Source organism: Protopterus annectens, chromosome 11.part0, assembly GCF_019279795.1.
Source record: "Protopterus annectens isolate FY-2018-M chromosome 11.part0, PAN1.0, whole genome shotgun sequence".
NCBI classification, from domain to species: Eukaryota; Metazoa; Chordata; order Ceratodontiformes; family Protopteridae; genus Protopterus; species Protopterus annectens.
This window is the reverse complement of record NC_056745.1, coordinates 22,482,802-22,504,306: the sequence shown is the minus strand read 5'-3', so window position 1 is coordinate 22,504,306 and position 21,505 is coordinate 22,482,802. Positions and strand designations below refer to the sequence as shown.

The window sequence follows — 21,505 nt, the reverse complement described above, 5'->3', positions numbered from 1 at the left end:
CCTGACTTCTCTTGGCTCTACCTTTCCTTCTTGTTTGGTATATTTAAGTTTTTCTGGTGTATTTGCTTTTTGATGGAGGTGTACCATAACATATAATTGCTTCCCATTGTGGGGGCACCTGACATCTGGGGAAAAACTGATGTAATGGCGTCAGCTACATGTTTTATACCCCCTAACGACCTGACGTCATGGAAGAAGAGACAGCATCCGTCACAGGACCCAAGAATTTGTTAATCAGGCCAACTGAGGGCTACTGCAAGCAGATAACCCTAATGTGATGACTGCAACAGTGAATACACTCAAACATCTACATTTATGGTAAGTGTACACAACTGTACTTTACTTCTGAGCCTTGGAATTACAGACATTGGACAGAAAAAACAAGTACTTAGGTTGGCTGCACATAAGGTTAGAGTTCAGCAATTATTAATTACTTATGTGCTTCTGTGAAAACTGTTTTTTTTTCTTTATCATTACAGTCACATTTCCAGAATTACAATCAAACTCTGTACTAGGGATGCACGTCTACATTCAAACTCTGTACCAGGGGTGAAGTTCAGATGATGTCATCTGCTGTCATTGCATGCGCCAGCAGTAACTCCTCCCATCTGAGACATGCACACTACTTTTATTATTTATTTTAAATGATAGAAGATGTGATGAAATATCTCTTTAATATTAATAGGGAAATACTGCTGTTGTCTAGGAATGGAGACAGAAAGTGTGTTAGAAAGTTGCTAGCATATGTTGTCTAGAATTAAAGAATCTGGGAAAGCACAGTGTTGTGTAGGGGAGGAGATTTGAATAGGTAAGTTTAGCACTATGTACATCAGGTTGGTTGGCAGAGTTTATACAAAAAAGTATAAAATTATATATTTGTGCTTAAATGTATAAAGAAAAATGCTTTGTATGTTGCATTGTACACAGCTCATAATATAACCTTTATTTGAAGAGAAATATTTTATATGAAAATGTTCTCATGTTCTAATAATAGCTTGTTAACTGTGTCTTTAAGTCTGTAGGGCCACGCATTGCTGTAAGAGTCCGTGTCAGATGTCATTACGGATGGAGCATCAGATTTCTGAATGTGCCAAGAACTTCTGTATAACATTTTCTGCAAAACACAAATTAACTCTAACTGGAAATAGACACAATAAATGCATGGAATATGACACACACTCTAGCCAAGAGAATGAACTAAAAATGCTTAAGAAAGCTGACAAGTTGGAGAATTTATCTGTACTCAGTGACTATAAAAATAGATCTACATTTCATTGTAGCTTTCCAACTTACTGTAAAACTCATGCCAGGGAGACACCTATGGATGAGTGCCACACTCTCAGCATCATTAAAAATACCAGAACATTTGAAGAAACTGAAGACTATGACAAAAAGAAACACAGTTTGTCAGTGCACCAAAAAGACTGTGCAAGAATACATCAATGCAAGTCTCTTGCTGTCTGTGAGAAAATGCTGATGCAGAAGAAATCACACACAAGTCCATCATATTGTGAGACAGTCAGATGGAACAGCCCTTCTGAGTTCCATGAGAATGTCCTTACAGAAGATGCACCCACTATTTGTGAAACCTCACAAAATGCTAACGCATCCAGTGAGCAAACCCAAAATGTAGGAAAAGCATATCAGTTTGGAAAGCATAGTAACAATTTGAAAAGGAATCGTTTCTCCATAGACCACAAAAAAACTCAGACTAGAAAAAAGCCATATAAACGAAAAAGATGTGACAAGACCTTTGTGAGGAATATTCAACTCACATACCATGAGAGGGCCCACACCGGTAAAAAGTCATGTAAGCGTACAGCACGCCATAAGAGCTTTGTGAGTGAGACTGAGCTTGCATATCATAGAAAAAGTCTCACTAATGAGAGACCATATAAACGTGCAAAATGTGACAAGAGTTTTACAAAAAGGAAGTATGTCATATACCATGAGAAAACCTATAGCGATGAAAGGCCATATAAATTTGAGACACGAGACAAGAGTTTTACATGGAAGCATAACCTCAAATCCCATGAAAACTTCCACACAGAGGAGAAGCAATATACATGCACTATGTGTAACAAAAGTTTTATGTGGAAATCTCAGCTAAAATACCATGAGAGAACCCACAGTGGTGAAATACCATATAAATGTGCAACACGTGACAAGAGTTTTATGTTAAAAGGGGTGCTAACTCCCCATGAGAAAATTCACGCTGAGAAGCGTCATAAATGTGCGACATGTGATAAGAGTTTTAAATGGAAGAGCTATCTCGTACAGCATGAGAGGACCCACACGGGTGACAGGCCGTATAAATGTACGCATTGTGAGAAGAGCTTTGTGTGGAATAGTCTACTTGTAGATCATAGAAGAAGACACACTGGTGAGAGCCCTCTGAAATGTGCAATATGTGAAAAGAGTTTTATGTCAAAGAAATACCTCCGATACCATGAGAAAAGTCATACTAGTGACAGACCATATAAATGTGCAATATGCAACAAGAGTTTTATGAGGCAGAAATATGTCAAATACCATGAGAAAAGCCACACTGGTGACAGGCCTTATAAATGTACAATATGTGACAAGAGTTTTGCATGGAAGAAAAGCCTCATATCCCATGAAAAATCCCACATTTCAGAGAACCAATATAAATGTGCTGCATGTGACAAAAGTTTTAGATGGAAATTTCAGCTAACATACCACGAGAGGACTCACAGTGGTGATAGGCCATATAAATGTTTAACATGTGGCAAGACTTTTATGTCAAATGGGGTGCTGAAGCGCCACGAGAAAGCTCACACTGAAGAGAAGCAGTATAAATGTGGTACATGCGATAAGAGTTTTTTACGTAAGAGCAATTGCACACAACATGAGAGGACCCACACTGGTGACAAGCCATATAAATGTACAGCATGTAACAAGAGTTTTACAACAAAGAAATGCCTTATATCCCATGAGAAATCCCACACTTGATGAAAGTTAGTATAGATGAAAGGTTAATACTGGCGGCCCAAAGTAGTGGGCTACGTACACATTGGTTTAGAAACAGACAAATGTAGGTTTTGTAAAACCGAATTGGAAACAGTTACACACCTTGTTGCTGGTTATGATATACTAATGGCAGAAGGACTGTTTACTAAAAGCCATAATAATGTAGCAAGACTGTTGCACTGGAGATTGAGCAAACATAATATTGAAGTATCTGAAAAAACACTGGAAACATGAGACACAAAGCATCATAGAACATGATGAAGTCTGCATCACATGGGATCACCCATTACCAACAGTTCAAAAAAGATAGGTGTGAGAAAGCCAGATATAGTGGTCCATGAAGAGAAGACAAAAGTAGCATTGATCATTGAAATTGCTATACCCAGATACCACAGTGTCCTGCATAAAGAGAGAGACAAAGTCATAAAATATCAGGATTTGCAAGCAAAAACGAGAACAATGTGAAAGAAAGATACCCAGACAGTTCCAATAGTAGTAGGAGCAATGGGTCTTATAAAAAAGAATCTGCAATCATATTTAGATATGTTAAAAAGTTTTATAGAGAATTGGGAAACAAGGTAAAAGGAACTGAAAGACCACCAAAAAAGGAGGAAATAGATACATTTAGGAGAAGTATCTATGAAGATCCTGTAGAACATAACAAAGATGCTAAATGGATAGAACAAATTAAAGAAAGAATAAGAAGTTTAAAGGTGCAGGATATGAAATGGGATGAAGTAACAGCCAAAGAGTTTGAAACAAAGTTAAGAAAAACCTCTAACTGGAAAACCCCAGGCCCAGATGCAGTACCTAACTTTTAGTTAAAAGTATTAACATCTTTGCATAAAGATTTAGCCTTGAGTAAGAACTATTTATATGCGCACCAAGAACAGACACCAACCTGGCTAACAACAGGTAAAACAATGCTCCTACTTAAGAGTAAACCTGCAAGCTACCCTGAAAATTAAATTATAGCCCAGTAACTTGCCTTCCGATGAAGTATAAACTATACAATGAACTGATGCTGATAGAATTTATAGTCATTTAGAAGAAAACTCAATTATGGCAGTAGAAGAAAAGGGCAATAAAAGAAAGTCATATGGAACAAAGGATCATTTGTTGTTAAATAAAGTCATGGTGGAGAACTGTAAAAAGGGGAAGAATCTAAATCTGGCATTGATTGACTATAAAGAAGCATTTGATAGTATCCCACATTCATGGATAAGAGTGCTTAAAAATGTATAAGATGCACCCTACACTGATCGACTACATTACAGTGACCATGAAACAGCGGCAGACCACTTTGCAAATAAGCCATGATAAAGAACAGATTATTATCCCAGGGATAAAAATTCAAAGGAGGATATTCTAGGGTGACTCTGTCACAGTTGCTATTCTGCCTTGCCATTAACCTTTTAAGCTGTTTACTTAACAGCTTAGACCATGGCTACAATTTGGCTCCTAGAAAACAAGAAAGTGTACAGATTTTTCATCTTCTCTTTGTCAATGATTTATAACTGTATAGCTCATCAGATGAGGAACTGAAAGCACAGCTGCAGGTTGTCAAAACTTTTTCAAATGATAGTATAAGAATGTCATTTGGTCTTGATAAATGTGCAAAAGCAACCTTTAAAGCAGGGAAAACAGCAGCACCAGGAAAACATCAGTTTGGGACAAGAATGTGATATAAAATAACTTGAGCAAGAGGGAGTGTATAAATGTTTGGGAATTGACGAAGGATCAACAATAAAACATGAACAAATGCAAATAAAACCTAGTAAGGAATACTTTAGAATACTTAAATTAATCCTGAAAACAGCATTGACATATAGGAACAAAATCCAGGCTATAAACCAATTTGCTCTTCCTGTCCTAACTTACAGTTTTGGAGTGATTGACTGGCCACAAAATGTGTTGGATCAGTTTGAGAGGAAAACAAGAAGGATGCTTCATGCTCATCAAACTATTTATAAAAATCATTGTATACCAAGATTATATATTCCCCGTTCTGAAGGAGGGATGGGCCTCCTTGAAATTGATTACATGCATAGATCTCCAATCATGGACTCGACACATATCTGCTGACCTCACAAGACCCAAACTTAATGAAAGATTTGAACCACGAGGAGCATAAATCTAAAATGACTTCTCTGCTTAATCTAGCAGAAGCATATCGACATCAAGTAGGAATTGAAATCAAACCAGAAACAGAACAAAATCAGGCAGCAACTGAATATGCCTAAAAACAAAAGAAAGAATATAAGGTGAAGGACCAGATGAGAAGCCAAGAAATGTGGAAATAGCATAAATATAGTTGCAAGTATAGAAAACTGCTGGAAGAAGCTCATATTGATCAGGAACAAATGCAGGAATGGTTAAGGAGAGGCAGATTTAAACCAAGAGATGAAAGCTTAATATTGGCAGCCTATGATAGTGGGCTACATACATGCTGGTTTACAAAATATATTGAACATGTGGGAGAAACAGACAAATGTAGGTTTTGTAAAACCAAATTGGAAACAGTCGCACACCTCGTTGCTGGTTGTGACATACTAATAGCAGAAGAACTGTATACTGAAAGGCATAATAATGTGGCAAGACTGTTGCACTGGGGATTGTGCAAACATTATGGTATTGAAGTGGCTGAAAAACACTGGAAACATGAGCCAAAGAGAATCATAGAAAATGATGAGGTTTATATCACATGGGATCATCCATTACCAACAGTTCAAAAGAAAAATGCTAGAAAACTGAATGTAGTGGTCCAAGAAAAGTAGACTAAAGTAGCATTGATCACTGAAATTGCCACACCCAATGACTGCAGTGTCTTGTATACAGAGAGTCACAAAGTCATAAAACATTAGGATCTGCAGGCAGACAATTGTATTTAGATATGTTACTAATTCATGTAACACTGTACGAATTGCAGAAGGAGCCATTACTGGGCATATTGCGGGTGCTGTGAAGAGCACTTTTGGCTAACATCAAAGAATGAAACAATACTAATTTCATGAACTTTAATCATACTTTGACGTAGGAATGGGGTCCATTCCCGTCATGGTATTAGAAACCCAAAAGACTTTGAGAAATTAAAAAACTGACAGGCCTTATAAATGTACAATACGTGACAAGAGTTTTGCATGGAAAAAAGACTCATATCCCATGAAAAAATCCCACAGTTCGGAGAACCAATATATATGTGCTGCATGTGACAAAAGTTTTAGGTGGAAATTTCAACTAACATGCCATGAGAGGGCCCACAGTGATGATAGGCCATATAAATGTTTAACATGTGGAAAGACATTTATGTCAAATGGGGTGCTGACGTGCCACAAGAAAGCTCACACTGAGGAGAAGCAGTATAAATGTGGTACATGCAATAAGAGTTTTTTACATAAGAGCAATTGCATACAACATGAGAGGACCCACACTGGTGGCAAGCCATGTAAATGTACAGCATGTAACAAAAGAGTTTTACAACAAAGAAATGCCTTGTATCCCATGAGAAATCCCACACTCAGTGAAGGTTAGTACAGAGGAAAGGTTAATGGCGGCCCAAGATAGTGGGCTACGTACACATCGATTTAGAAACAGACAAATGTAGGTTTTGTAAAACAGAATTGGAAACAGTCGCACACCTTGTTGCTGGTTGTGATATATTAATAGCAGAAGGACTGTATACTGAAAGGCATTAATAATGTAACAAGACTGTTGCAGTGGGGATCATGCAAAAATTATAATATTGAAGTAGCTGAAAAACACTGGAAATATGAGACACAAAGCATCATAGAAAATGATGAAGTCTGCATCACATGAGATCACCCATTACCAACAGCTCAAAAGATAGATGTGAGAAAATCAGATATAGTGGTCCATGAAAAGAAGACAAAAGTAGCATTAATCATTCAAATTGCCACACCCAGTGACTACAGTGTCTTATGTTCAGAGAGATACAAAGTCATAAAATATCAGGATGTGCAAGCAGAAATGAGAGCAATGTGGAAGAAAGATACCCAGACAGTTCCAATAGCAGTAGGAGCAACGGGTCTTACAAAAAAGAATCTACAATCATATTTAGATGTTACCAATACATGTAACTCCATACGAATTGCAGAAGGAGTCATTACTGGGCACATTGCAGGTGACATCAAAGAGAGAAACAATACTAATTTCATAAACTTTAATCATACTTTGACTTAAGAATGGAGTCCATTCCCATTGTGGTATTAGAAACCCAATAGAGTTGGAGAAATTAAAGGGAGATGTTATTATAGGGATAAAAATTCAAAGGGAGATATTCCAGGGAGATTCTTTGTCACTGCTGCTGTTTTGTCTTGCCTTTAACCCATTAACCTGATTACTTAATAGATTAGGCTATGGTTTCAATTTGGCTCACAGAAACCAACCTTTTTGAAGATTTATAGTTTACTTTTTGTGAATTACTTAAAACTGTACAGCTCATCAGATGAGGAGTTGAAAGCAGAACTACAAATAGTTCAAACTGTTTTCTCCAGTACTATAAGAATGACATTTGATCTTGTTAATTGTGCAAAAACAACATTTAAAACAAAAGCTGCAACACAAAGAAAATGTCAACTTTGGACAGAAATGTGATATAAAGAAAAGTGAGCAGGAGGGAGTGGGTAAATTTTTGGGAACAGGTGAAGGGTCAACAGTAATTCATGAATAAATGTGTATAAAACTCAGCAAAGAATACTTCAGAAGACTAAAACTAATACTGAAAACTATTCCTAGATGTGAAGGCAGAGTCCAAGCTATAAAGAAATTTGCTCCGCCTGTTCTAGCTTATAGTTTTGGGGGAACTGACTGGCCCTAAAAATATTGGAAAAGGCTGGGAATGAAAACAGGGAAAATGATTCATTCTTATGAAATGATGCATAAAAATCAGTGTAACCAAGATTATATAGTCACTGCTTTGAAGGAGGTGTGGGCCTCCATAAAACTGATTTAATGTAAAGGTCTGCAATCATGAGACTGCATACATATCTACTGACCTTGTCAGATCCAAACATAGTGGAAGTTGTAAAACATTAGAAGAATAAGAAGTCTAAGATGACCTGTTTGTGTAGTTTAACAGAAACATTGCAGTATCAAGTGAGAATGGAAATTAACCAGAAGTAGCCAACCCAGACAGCAATTGAATGTGCCAAAAAACAAAAACAATATATAAGGAAAAGATCAGATGAGAAGGAAAGAAAATTGGAAAATCCATAAATATGGTAGTGAATCTCCTGTGACAACTTCATGTTGACCAAGATTTGACCTAGGAATGGTTAAGGAGAGATGAATTGAAACAAGATGATGAAAGGCTAATAATGATGGTGTCCCAGGATAGTGGACTACATACACATTTGTTTACAAAGTCTATTATAAAGGGTGGGAGAAAAAGATGAATGTAGGTTCTGTAAAACAAAACTGGAAGCAGTCATGCATCTTGTTGCTGGATGCGATACACTAATGGCAGAGGGCCTGTTTACTGAAAGACGCATTAATGTAGCAAGACTGTTGCTTTGAGAATTGTGCAAACACTACAGTACAAAAACAGCTGAGAAGCATTGGAAATATGAAACACAAAGTATTGCAGAGAATTATGAAGTTTATATAATTATCATGGCATCACCCAATACCAATAGTTTAAAAAACAGATGCAAAAAAAAAAAAAACAAATATAGTAGTCCATGGAAAAAAGACAAAAGTAGCATTGATCAGTGAAATTGCTACATCCACTGATTACAGTATTTTATGTACAGAGAGACACAGTCATAAAATACCAGGATTTCCAGGGAGAAATAAAGGCAATGTGGAAGAAAGCTATCCAGACTGTTCCAACAGTAGTAGGAGCAATGGGTCTCATAAGAAAGAATCTACACTTGTACTTAGATATCCTACACATACATGTAACCCCATATGAATTACAGAAGGAGGCAATTCTGGACACAGTGGGGGTGTTGAGAAGAGAACTCTTGGCTAACATCAAAGACTGAAATAGTACTAATTTCATGAACTCTTAATCATACCCTGACTTAGGAATAGGGTCCATTACTCCCTTGGTATTAAAAACCTAAAACACTTGGAGAAACTAAACTGGGAGATGCAGTATAAAAGTACTAAATGTGCCTAAAGATGTACATCAGGCTTCACTGTTGCAGTCGTAACTCCTTGGGATTTCTTACTCTGTCAAGCTTCAGATCTTATAAGAAAACTCACTCCTGGCAAACATCAAAGACTGAAGAAATATTCATCTCATGAACGTAAGGAACGAGGTCCATTGCTGTCATGGTATTAGAAACCCAAAATATGTGTAGAAATTAAAAAAGGGACAAGTCATATAAATGTCCCAAGAGGTAAGAAAAGTATAATGAATAATCACCAGCATGATTCTTCGAAACGCAAAACATCGAACTGCCTTATTGGCGACTGCATTCATTGCTACCTAAAATAAGCTAAGTCAAGTGATCACAAATGTAAACCTGTAGAATTGAAACCAAAAACATTTATATGTGTGGCTTTGCCACCCTCCCCCACACATACCCTGTGACTTGAGGGTTGTACCCCCACACCCTGCAAATTAAACGTACTGCAAAGAAAGGGGAGAAAAATTCTGAATGATATAACTGTTGATCTCCTGAAGTTCAGCCATTACATATTGACCACCCACAAATGTTTCCAAAATTTAAACAAGTGATTAATACATGCAGTGACAAAGCATATCATTTCCATACCAAGAATCTTAAAGTAATAAAATATCAAGATTTGGAAACAGAATCTTGAGTAAAGTGGAACAAGGAATCTCAGATAGTTTCAGCTGTAGTAGGAGAACTGGGCTAAGAAAATATTTCCAAGTGTACTTTAACATGGTCTTAATGCAATTGATGTGATATGAACTATAGAAGGAGGCATTTCTGGGTACAGTGTTGGCTCTAATAAGATAACACTTGGCAATCTGCAAAGACTGAAGCATTACTGATCTCATGAACTTTAATTACACCTACTCTTAGGAGTGGGGTCCATAACTGTCATGTTATTAAAAAACATAAACATTTGGAAAATTAAAAAAAATGACAAACTCTGTAATGGTGCTTCATGTAATAAGAGTCTTGTACGAAAGAGTGAGCTTGCTTCACATACCATCAGAAACCCCATTGCAGGTTGGGATATAGTTAAGGCTGTTGGTCTTTAGACTGAAAGATGCAGTAATGTGGCAAGATTGTAACAATGGAGACTGTGTAAAGATTATAACATACAGGTGCCTGAGAAGTACTGGAAATGCAAACCACAAAGATTGAAGGAAGTAAGAATCGCAAGGTACTATCCAGTACTGATGGTTGAAGTAGGACCAAGAAGACCAGATATTGTAGTCGGACAAAAAAAAAAGAAAAAGCATAAAATTGAAATAGCTGCACCTTGTGAGTAAGGTGATTAGCGTACTGAGAGACATGAAAGTCATATACGGGGATATGAAACCATAATGAGAGCACTACAGAATAAATGTACTCCATTCTAATAGTAGTAGGAAAAAAACATAAAATGGTTCTGAATAACAAGCAAGTCAAAACTTTATTGGAGAACAATAAACTGCATTTTCACTAATGTATTCTTCTTGTATTTATAAAAAAGTAGAAAGTCTAAGAACACATGACAGTGATGCCATACAGTACATGCACAAAATTAATTTAAACATACAGTTGCATACACAGTATATAAATATGACAAAGCAAAAATACTATGGGTAATACATAAATATTGCTAAAAAAATAACATATTTTTTAAATATTTCTCCTTTAATTTATTTCCTCCAATGGAGCTCTGGAAGTTTGCACTGTAACTTCAAATGGGCGAAGCCTATGCTTTGTGATAGAAACAAATTATGTTCTTGCATTTGAAACAAGTGGGTGGGAGGATGGCATAATGGTTAAGGTGTTTCCCTTACAGACACAAGGTGCAGGCTTTGATTCTCACATGGGTTAATTGGCTAGGCTTAAAATGGCCCACAAGGGCAGTTAGTCTAATACTAATCTATGAACCTATGTGCAAATTTCTGGAACCATAGGAGCTACTAAGTAAGTATAAATGGCACACTCTTAAATACAAACTGTTTTTATAGTGGTAGTATTCTTTACATTCTAGGTTTTAAACTGTTTTTATACATCACAGTAAACACCGTAAATATTTTTTAAAAAATGCTTACCGGTGTTTTTTAGTGAACCTGGTCTAAAGTTCTTTTAATGAATGAAAGCACTTACTGGTTGTTTTTTATTATCATTTGAGTATTTATTAAAGTTTTGTATCATTTCATCTGTTTATTGAGTATTAACAGTGATTTAAGTTTGTAATATTTTGTAAATAACTTACAGTATCTCATCAACCACTCATGTTACACACATACTGTTAGTAGCATTTTGTTCATCTAGCTGAGTGCTTTCATATGAGACTAATCAGTTCTCTCTGTGATACTTGGATCTGAAGTAGTTAACTTCATTTGATCAGCAACCTGTGGGTATCGGATCCGACCTGGATCTGAGCCAGCAGCTTTCCAAGCTAGAGATCCGAGCTCCAAGCTCCTCCCCCTTACCCATAATACCCTGCTACCTCCCTCCAGTCCTCAGATCTCGTTTGCCGCGGCTTCTATTAGCACGAGTGATGAGTTCCTTGCAATTAGGTAAGATTAGAATAGGTGTTTTTCTCTGTTCTTTACCAGTTTAAAAAGTGCGTGTGTGTGTGATAGTCGATCCCTTAGACTAGTTAATTTAGTTTAGTTAAACTTAGTGTATTTCTCTTCCCCTTGTCTGTGTGTTAGGGAGTGTGATTGTGTTAGTCATGGCTGAAGGCCCTAAGGCCATTTTTTCCAAATGCTCTGAGTGTGGCCATAAGCTGTCCCCAGCCGATGGCCACACTCAGTGTGTTTTTTGCCTGGGGATTGCACATTTAACATCAGGCTGCCACGTTTGTGCCACCTTTAACCAGCCGCCTTTAACCAGGAGGAACAAGTTAATCTTAGCAGGCCTTTTGCCCGTGGATTCTACTTCTTCCTCCTCTCCCTCAGTGGCGCCAGTCATGGCTGCGGCTGTTCCGCCAATGGTTCCTGCTCCCCTGGCTGGGACTCAACCTCCCACTGTGTCCCAGGGAGAGAGGGACCCTAGAAAGAAAGATAGGAGAGATAGAGAGAGGGAGAAAGAGAGAGACAAGGACAAAGAGAGGCATAGGAGCCACAAGTGGCGGGCCGACTCTGCCCCCTCGGCCCTGCTGGCAAAGCAGCTGTGTTCTCCCTTGAAGGTTGCTGGGTCCTCCCCCTCTCGGCTCTGTTCCCCACGTTTCTCTCCAGAGCTGGAGGAGGAGCCCAGGCCACCTTCGAGGTCATCAAGGCAGCCTTCCCGGCCAGCCTCGGCAGCTTCTTCTAGGTCTACAAGAAGCCTTTCTGATGCGGACATGGACCGGATGATGCGTCGCTTCCTTCAGGCCCAGATGCAGATGGGAGTGCTCTTGCCTCCCCCCTTCTTTACCCTCATTGCTCCTTCTCCGATCCATTATTGGGTTTCAGAGCCGTCGGATCTGAGTATCCTCAGAGCCAGGGAATTGGCACGATAGTAATCGCTACTTCGACACCGGCCTTACCTTCGAGTTTATCGGGTCCTTTTTCGAATCTGAGCTCTTGGAGCCATGAGCCGAGCCTTGGATTTGGAGGGGTTAGTGTGTCTTCGGCTCCGATATGGTCAGAGCACACTTCCCTTTCGGGTCCGATCGCTTCTGCTCCAGCGCCGATCCACAAGTCAGATCTGAGGGTCTGCTCTCGGATCCCAGGGAGAGTGGTTCACCTTCGGCTTTCGACGTGGTGGAGAGGGTCCTCTTGAGGGATTCGAAGCCCCAGGCTCGTGCTATGGATCCACCCGTCATTCCCTTGCAGATGGGCCTGTCTTCCATCATCCGGCCCCAGGGACAGCCTGTGTCTACACCCCAGCTAGTTCCTGTAGAGGAGCATGACCCCGTTGGTGAGCCCTCCTTGGACAGTCCCCCCAAGGAGGTTCCTCACAAACGAAAGTGTAAGAGGAGGCACTTGGACTCCCCTGAGTCCCTCACAGAAGACACTGACTTGGAGGAAGGGGAAGGTTCCCCCAGGTCACCCCCCGAGGACGTCTCCTTTGATGACATTATGGAGATGCTGCACATTTGAGGGGGCTGGTCAGCCCAGAAACCTTCCTCGGATGAGTCAGTGTTTCTGGGGGCATTTGACGCAGGCCCGTCTACCTCTTGGGTGTCCCCTCCGGCCGACACCCTGGTAGATCTAATTACTACCAGGGCGTGGAAGGAGCTGGACACTGTAGAGCCAATCCCCAGGAGACCAGATAAGATCCTTAGTCCCCCGACAGACAGGACAGCATGGAATAAAGATTCCCCGGTAGATGCCATGGTGGTGGTGGCGGCTGCCACCAAGGAGGAACTAGCACAGGATAGTTCCTCGGTACATCCTCCCGACAAGGAGTCTCAGATGATGGATCACTTCGGAAAGCAGATGTTTGCTTCAGCCACCTTTTCCATAAGGGTGCTGAATTACTTGGCACACGTGATTAGGCTTCGGCGGGACCTAGTGGAACAGTACGCTGGATCACCCCTGGAGTCCATGTCGGCCGAGGACAAACGAACCTTCTCGGCACGAATGGCCACTCTAAAATCAATATCCAGCACATCTATGTGGCTTCTCTCCCATGCCACGGAGGGGGCAGCTAGAGCCAGCGGAGCAAGCATCGCCTTACGGCATCACACCTGGCTCCGACTTTGCGATTTTGCGGAACCCTTCAAGGCGTCCTTCGCGAACGCTCCATTTGACGGTTCTACTCTGTTTGGCAAGACCATCCGTGATACGCTGCTCCAGAGCGAGAAAGATGGGAAGACATTGTTTGCCGTCGGAATCCGCATCTCGGCTCCTCAAAGGTACTTTTCCAGGAACCAGAGAGGACAAAAGAAGATGTGGTTCCAGAAATCTCAACAATCCCGTTACGCTCGGACCCTTCATCCTTTAGAGGCAGGGGAGGACAAGGTGGACGCTGGCCCAGAGGCAGGGGGGGGGGCCGAAGAATTATGGGTCGAGGGAACCTTTTTCCGACCAACCCGCGCAACAACCCTGAGGGGTTGCCCGATTGCTCCTCTCTGGAGGCAGTCGGGGGGGCATTTCTCAGAACACCTAGCACATTGGGAGTCCATCATGATAGATCGCTGGGTGCTCCGAATAATATCCAGAGGTTACTCTATCCCCTTCATAAATCCTCCCCCTCAGTTGAGGCGTCTCCCCGATGTTCCACCCAGTCAGAGGGAGGTGGCGGCTCTAGAGATAAAGGAGCTGCTAAGAAAAAGAGCCATCCAGCACGTCCCCCCAGGCCAGTCCAGGTCGGGCAATTACTCCAGGTTCTTTTTGGTGCCAAAAAAGACGGGGGACTTAAGGGCAATTCTCGACCTGTCTACATTGAAATTCCGGATGGTCACTCTTCAATCTATTCTCCCCCTTCTGCAGAAGAATGACTGGATGTGCTCCATAGACCTCAAGGATGCGTACTATCACATTCTCATGGACAGGCGATCCAGGAGGTTTCTCCGCTTTTGGTTGGGGGCCAATCATTATCAGTTCAGGGTCCTCCCTTTTGGCCTCACCACAGCCCCCAGGGTGTTCACCAAGGTCATGGCAGTTGTAGCGGCCTACCTGAGGCTTCAGGGAATACAGGTCTTTCCTTACCTGGACGACTGACTCCTCGCCACTCCCACCAGGCATCTACTATGCTCAGCCAGGGATTGTTTCCTGCTCTTGGCCCGCCAGTTGGGGATCACTATAAATTACAAAAAATCGTCCCTTCAGCCTGTTCAGGTCCTGGACTTCATAGGGTCCAGAATAGACACGCTTCAGTCCAAGGCCTTCTTGACGTCGGACAGACTCCGCAACCTAACTCTCCACGTCTTAGCACTTCTACAATCTCCGGCCCCACCAGCGGAATTAGTCCTGAGGACCCAAGGGTCAGTGGCAGCAGCTATCAACCTCTCACCCCTAGCCCGCTTGAACATTAGGGTTCTTTAATGGACCTTACAGGTCCAGTGGTCCATCCTTCTACATCCGTTGGACTCCCCGATTCCCCTCAGCAGGGAATGCCTGCTTTGGTGGCTCCATTCCCGAGAGCTTCGGGAAGGGCGGCCATTTTTGATGCCTCTACCCCAAGCCATGGTGACCATGGACGCTTCTCACCTAGGGTGGGGGGGGGCATTGCATGGGCAGAACTGTCCAAGGCACGTGGACTCAAACAGAGACCGTTCTGCATATCAGTGTTCTGGAGATGAGGGCAGTGCTTCTAGCGTTGCAAGCTCTCCATGCCCTTCTTCCTCTGAGGACTATTGCAATTCAGACAGACAACATGTCAGTAGTCTGGTACATCAACAAACAGGGGGGGACCAGGTCTTACCCACTTTGCCGAGAGGCCATGAGAGTTTGGGAGTGGGCAATATCCACCAACCATTTTCTGCTAGCTATGCACATTCCGGGTCGGTCCAACATTTTATCGGACAAGCTGAGTCAAACTATCCTCTCACCTTACCCCTTAGTAGCAAAACAGATCTTCCTCAAATGGGGTAAACCTTGCTGCGATCTCTTCACATTGCCTTCGAATGCAAAGTGCAGTGAGTTTTTTGCTCTAATTCCTCCACCGGGGAGAGCCCCAGAGACGCTCTAGTTCATGCTTGGCCATCCGGTCTTCTTTATGCTTATCCTCCTCTCCCATTAATGACAAAATTCTTGCAGAAATCTCGTTGGTTGGGGAGCAAGGTTATCCTCATAGCCCCATTATGGCCTCGTCAAACCTGGTTCCCGTACCTACGGTCTCATCTCATAGTTCCTCCTTGGATCTTAGATCCCATTCCGGATCTGATCTCTCATCCTTCGGGATTGAAAACTCCGAATCTGGATGACCAAAAGCTTTCGGCTTGGTTGATCCAGTTCCATTAGTGGCTAGAACTCCCGGTATCTCATCCGCAGTTAAATCCATCCTGGTGGTGGCACATAAGCCTTCTACCAGGAAGGTGTACAACAGTAAATGGAAACGTTTTTCCATCTGGGCCGGGCATAGGAATTTGGACCCTTTTACGACTTCTATTTCAGCAGTACTTGAATTCCTATCTCACATTTTCCATCCAGAGGCCAGTTCTTCGACTTTGAAGGTTCAAATGGCGGCCATTTCCCACTTCCACACCGGGGACAATCTTGGTCCTTTAGCTTCCGCTAAGATCTGTAAGACTTTCTTGAAGGGCACCTTTCTTTTAAGACCTCCTGGCAAGAATGCAGTTCCTCCATGGGACCTAACCTTAGTCCTCCAGGCTCTGACTGGTCCACCCTTTGAGCCTGCAGCTTCTGTTGACATAAAGTTTTTGTCTTGGAAAACTGCTTTCTTGATTGCTATTACCTCAGCTAGAAGGTATCGGAGCTTCAGGCCCTTTGTTCTAAACCTCCGTATCTTGTCTTCCATAAGGACAGAGTATCCCTCAGGACTAATCCCTCCTTTTTACCTAAAATGGCTTCCGAGGCTAACATCAACCAATCCATTAATCTGCTTGTTTTCTTCCCTACCAGAACAAGGGGGAGTACAGACTGCATTCATTAGATGTGCATAGACAATTGCGCTTTTCCTTGCACAGAACAGCTGCCTCTCGCAAGTCGGAGCAGCTCTTTGTTTCCTTTGCTAAGCCATCCTTGGGTAAACCAATAATGAAGGTGACTCTAGCTAGGTGGATATCTCACTGCATTTTGCTCACGTACAAAATTTCTGGTAGGCCTGAGCCCATGGGGGTTCATGCTCATTCTACCCGTTCTATGGCTACCTCTGCTGCCTTTTGGTCAAGGGTTCCCTTGGATGACATCTGTTCTGCGGGTACTTGGGCTTCTTCTCATACCTTTATTTTGCATTATAAATTAGATCTGATATCCAGAGGGAGGGCAGCCTTTGGCTCTGCAGTGCTCCGGAATATTCTTCCTTGAGGGCCTCCCAAGTTTTTTGGTAGCTGGGGACTCTGTCCCACAGGTTGCTGATCAAATGAAGTTAACTACTTCAGATAAAGAAGTTATGTACTCACCATAATGTTCCATCTGAGTAGGTAACTTCATTTGTCAGCAACCAAGCCCCCGTCCTTCCCCCTAACCTGGATTTCGTTACCTGAATGATAGAATGATTCAGTCCTGGTATGTATCAGGTTAGGATGTTCAGGTATTGTTTGTCTTGGTGTTGTCTGCTAATTGGGCAAACTCGATCTGAGGACTGGAGGGAGGTAGCAGGGTATTGTGGGTAAGGGGAGGAGCTTGGAGCTTGGCTCTCTAGCTTGGAAAGCTGCCGGCTCGGTTCCAGGTCGGATCCATTACCCACAGGTTGCGAATAAATGAAGTTACCTACTCAAATGGAACGTTATGGTGAGTACATACTTCTTTTTTTGATATATTAAGAAAGAATGACATTTTTAACAATATAAATACATATTGTATGAGCAACAATTAATATCTCTACCTGCGCTAAACAGTGGTTAAATATCAACATGGTTCTGATTACCCTTTTGTATGCTTTAAGATGAAATATTTTAGTACTTTGTATAGCATGTTTTTGAAATTATTAATGCAAACATGAACGACCAATATTTGATGCCTAGAGGCGTCAGTAGGATGTAATTGCAGAAACACCTACAGGCATCACCAGGCCATATTGCATTAAAAGAAGTTTTAATGAAACATAATAATTCAGACCTGGTTTAGACTAAGATGTATATTTTCAGCATGGTTCATACAACCAACACATCTCACCCCTTGTTAACTATTTGCATGGCTTGAAACTTAAATTTGTAACTTTTGCCACTACCTGATACATGCCTGTGTAATAGATTGCTAGTATTGCATTTCATGATGTCATAAATATGTTTCACAATATGTTCTCTGAAGGTAAATTAATCATACCAATGTAAAATGACCATTTCTGGCATGTTGCTACATAAATTGGATGTCTAATTCTACAACTAGCACAGCCATTCAACATTTATTTTTTGCCAGTGGACTGATGTACATAGACATTGCTTACTTTTTGTATATTTTTGTGCTAAGCAATTTTTTCCTACCTGAAAAGTTTGGAAGGTTGCATGCAGATAATTGACCCTCTGCTGTATTGTAATATTTATTTTATAACATAATTGCCTTCTCAAGTTATTTGTATTTCTAAAACTGAACTTGGTGCATCACCTGTTCTGCTGCAAGTATCTGCAAGTATCTGCATTACTAGACAAGTATCTGCAAGTATCTGCATTACTAGACAAAATGCTCTGATGTTTCTTAGCAGTGTTACAAATGCGTTTAATGTCCCTGTTGTATGCCAATGGACTCTTGTAAACCTGTACACTGTCCTATTTTTAATGCTGTATTCTGGTCCAAGCAATGTGTGTGTAATATATATATATATATATATATATATATATATATATATATATATATATATATATATATATATATATATATATATATATGACATATATGACAGGCCATATGATCGACACTCATTTGGTCGACAGTTCATTTGGTCGACAAGCATGTTATGTGGGCTTTGCCCCACACCCCCAATGTGGGGACTGTGCCCACACACCCCAACTATATATATCTACTTCAGGGTCGCACAACATTGGGGAGGGGGGCAAATCTGCCTGTCGACCAAATAAACTGTCGACCAAATGAGTGTCAATCATATGGCCTGTAGACCATGTCAGGTAGACCCATATATATATATATATATATAGAGAGAGAGAGAGAGAGAGAGAGATATAAATATATAGATATAGAATATATATAAATATATATATATATATATATGTATATAATATATATAGCTAGACATATATATATATATATATATATATATATATATATACATACACGCACACACACACACATATATATATATATATATATATGAGTTATAGCCTTTAGCTTAAAAGTCTGGGCTAATCTCATCCATAGCTGTATTCAGATCCTGCATATTGGTAGTCAGTTTTGAAGCATTCATAAATCGACTTCTAAAAACATTTTCAGAGACATGAATTGGGTACATAGTATTGTGATGGAGACAGGAGTTTTTCTTGCATGCTCTCCTAAACGTGGAACTAGCTAACTTTCCTGTCTGATTCTAATGAATAGTGCTATCAGGAAAATCTCCAAAATTATCTGAAAATTAATATCAAATCTCAGAAAGTTAATTGTAGTTTCCAGATATAATTTAAAGTCAGGTAACATTTGTTCACTGCCCTGCCAAATCATAAAAATATCATCTACAAGTTTTAAATGTTAGTAGTATAAATATGAGAAAAGAATTTAATCTTCCAATCCACAAATACTAAATTAGTGTACGACTGGCACAGGCTATGCAGATCATTACACCTTTTGTCTACAAATGCTTCATCTTCAAAAATAAGCATATTATTTTCCAAAGCTAACTCTAACAATATACAACTTCATATTCAGTGTGGAAATAGTACAAACTGATAAATTACTTCTTACAAATTTTATTACATCACAGTTAAGGATAACTGTAAATAAAGCTTGCATGTCCATAGTAAATGGATAGAAAGTATCAACATTACTAAAAGTATCCCATGCATATAAACTTTGTAAAAATATTTATTGATCATTTCATACTGTCCTGTGCATCAACAGACTTCCTGTAAGTTTTATCTAAATATTTAGATATTGCTACAGTCAACCAGCCTTGCACTAAGACATTTGGTCTCATTGGAGGATCTAAATTATTTTTATGTATTTTTGGAAAGCCATACACCTCTAAGGTGAGTGATTTAGGAACATAGAAATATGCAAACAACTCAGTTGTGATCAACCCACGTGCATGTAAATTGTAGATAATAAGATTTAGTCCATTATAATCTTTGCTACATCATATTAATTAATTTGTAAGTTGTACTATCTGCTAATAAAACATCCATAGATGGAGAATGTTTCTCAACAATATTTTTATTAAGATATAGTGTATGTAATGCTTCATATTCTTCTGTGAATAAATTATAGGAAGAACCTTTTGTACTTACAGAATAAAAACTTTCTAATATCCTGTTCACATTTACTCACGATTGCTTCAGTGCATGGGTGATGTATTCACATTTACTCACGATTGCTTCAGTGCATGGGTGATGCATTCACATGTATTCAGGATTGCTTCAGTGCATGGGTGATGCATTCACATGTATTCAGGATTGCTTCAGTGCATGGGTGATGCATTCACATGTATTCAGGATTGCTTCAGTGCATGGGTGATGCATTCACATGTATTCAGGATCGCTTCAGTGCATGGGTGATGCATTCACATATATTCAGGATCGCTTCAGTGCATGGGTGATGCATTCACATATATTCAGGATTGCTTCAGTGCATGGATGATGCATTCACATATATTCAGGATTGCTTCAGTGCATGGGTGATGCATTCACATATATTCAGGATTGCTTCAGTGCATGGATGATGCATTCACATATATTCAGGATTGCTTCAGTGCCTGGGTGATGCATATGTGTAAAAGTACCCTCCTCCTTAAAAGACAAGGAATTACTCTCTGCTTCCTTATAAATTAAATCTAAATTTCTAACAAGCATTTTTAAATAAAGTTAAAGTGTCCTTCACTAGGCCATTACTAGCAGGAATACATGAAAGTCCCTTCATTAAAAGTTGGATTTCAGAAGTATTCAACTCCTATGAAGAAAGATTGAAAATCATCTGCCCCCCCCCCCTCCTCAGACATAGCTTTGCATAGTTACTCCTTTTCAGTCCATGTTTCCTTCTCTTCCCTGCCCTCTTCTTCCTCCATGGCCTTGGCTTCTCTGTTATTGCTGCTGCCACTGAAAAGGGTGCTGGGCTATGGTTTCAGGTTCCAGTTGTAGTAGGAGAACCAAAGTTAATAAGCAACTTTGCCAACCAGATTTGACAAAGTATCTAAAGAAATAGCCATAATAGACTGCGTATCCACAACCAGCCCTGAAAACAGTAAGCTGACCAGTACCCTCCCAGACTTTCTCAGCAATCAGCACCTACATCAATAGTAAATACCAGAAGCAACTCCAAACCCCTGTATCTCAACTCTGTGAGAAATTGGACAAGTTTTTACAAATGTATATTTAATGACACACTTAAACAATGTGACTGGGAGCCCCTCGAATATCTGCCTCTAGATGAAACATCACCCCAGTAACTCCTCCTTAACCATACTAAACCAATAAGCCCCATAGAAACAGAAAAGAGAGAAAATAAATTCTGCCCCATGGCTAAGCCATCAAACTAAACTTGTGAGAGAAAGAGACAATGCCTGGAAACAGTGACACAAAACTAGGTGCCAGTAACTTGCACGATGACATCAGCTCCGTGAACAGCCTGCCAGCCTGTCGGAATTGGACTTGAGGGTAATGTGCGAGCATTTCTGGGTGCTCCAGGTAAGGACGAGCA

At 40.4% G+C, this 21,505-nt stretch overlaps 1 protein-coding gene across 1 annotated transcript; it reads left to right on the top strand.

Moving 5' to 3' along the window:
* The first annotated feature begins 1,065 nt into the window (after positions 1–1,065).
* Positions 1,066–2,973, top strand: LOC122814889 (oocyte zinc finger protein XlCOF6-like). The gene has a single exon (XM_044087159.1). The coding sequence runs from the start codon at positions 1,066–1,068 to the stop codon at positions 2,971–2,973; it is 1,908 nt and encodes a 635-aa protein (XP_043943094.1).
* The last annotated feature ends 18,532 nt before the right edge of the window (positions 2,974–21,505 follow it).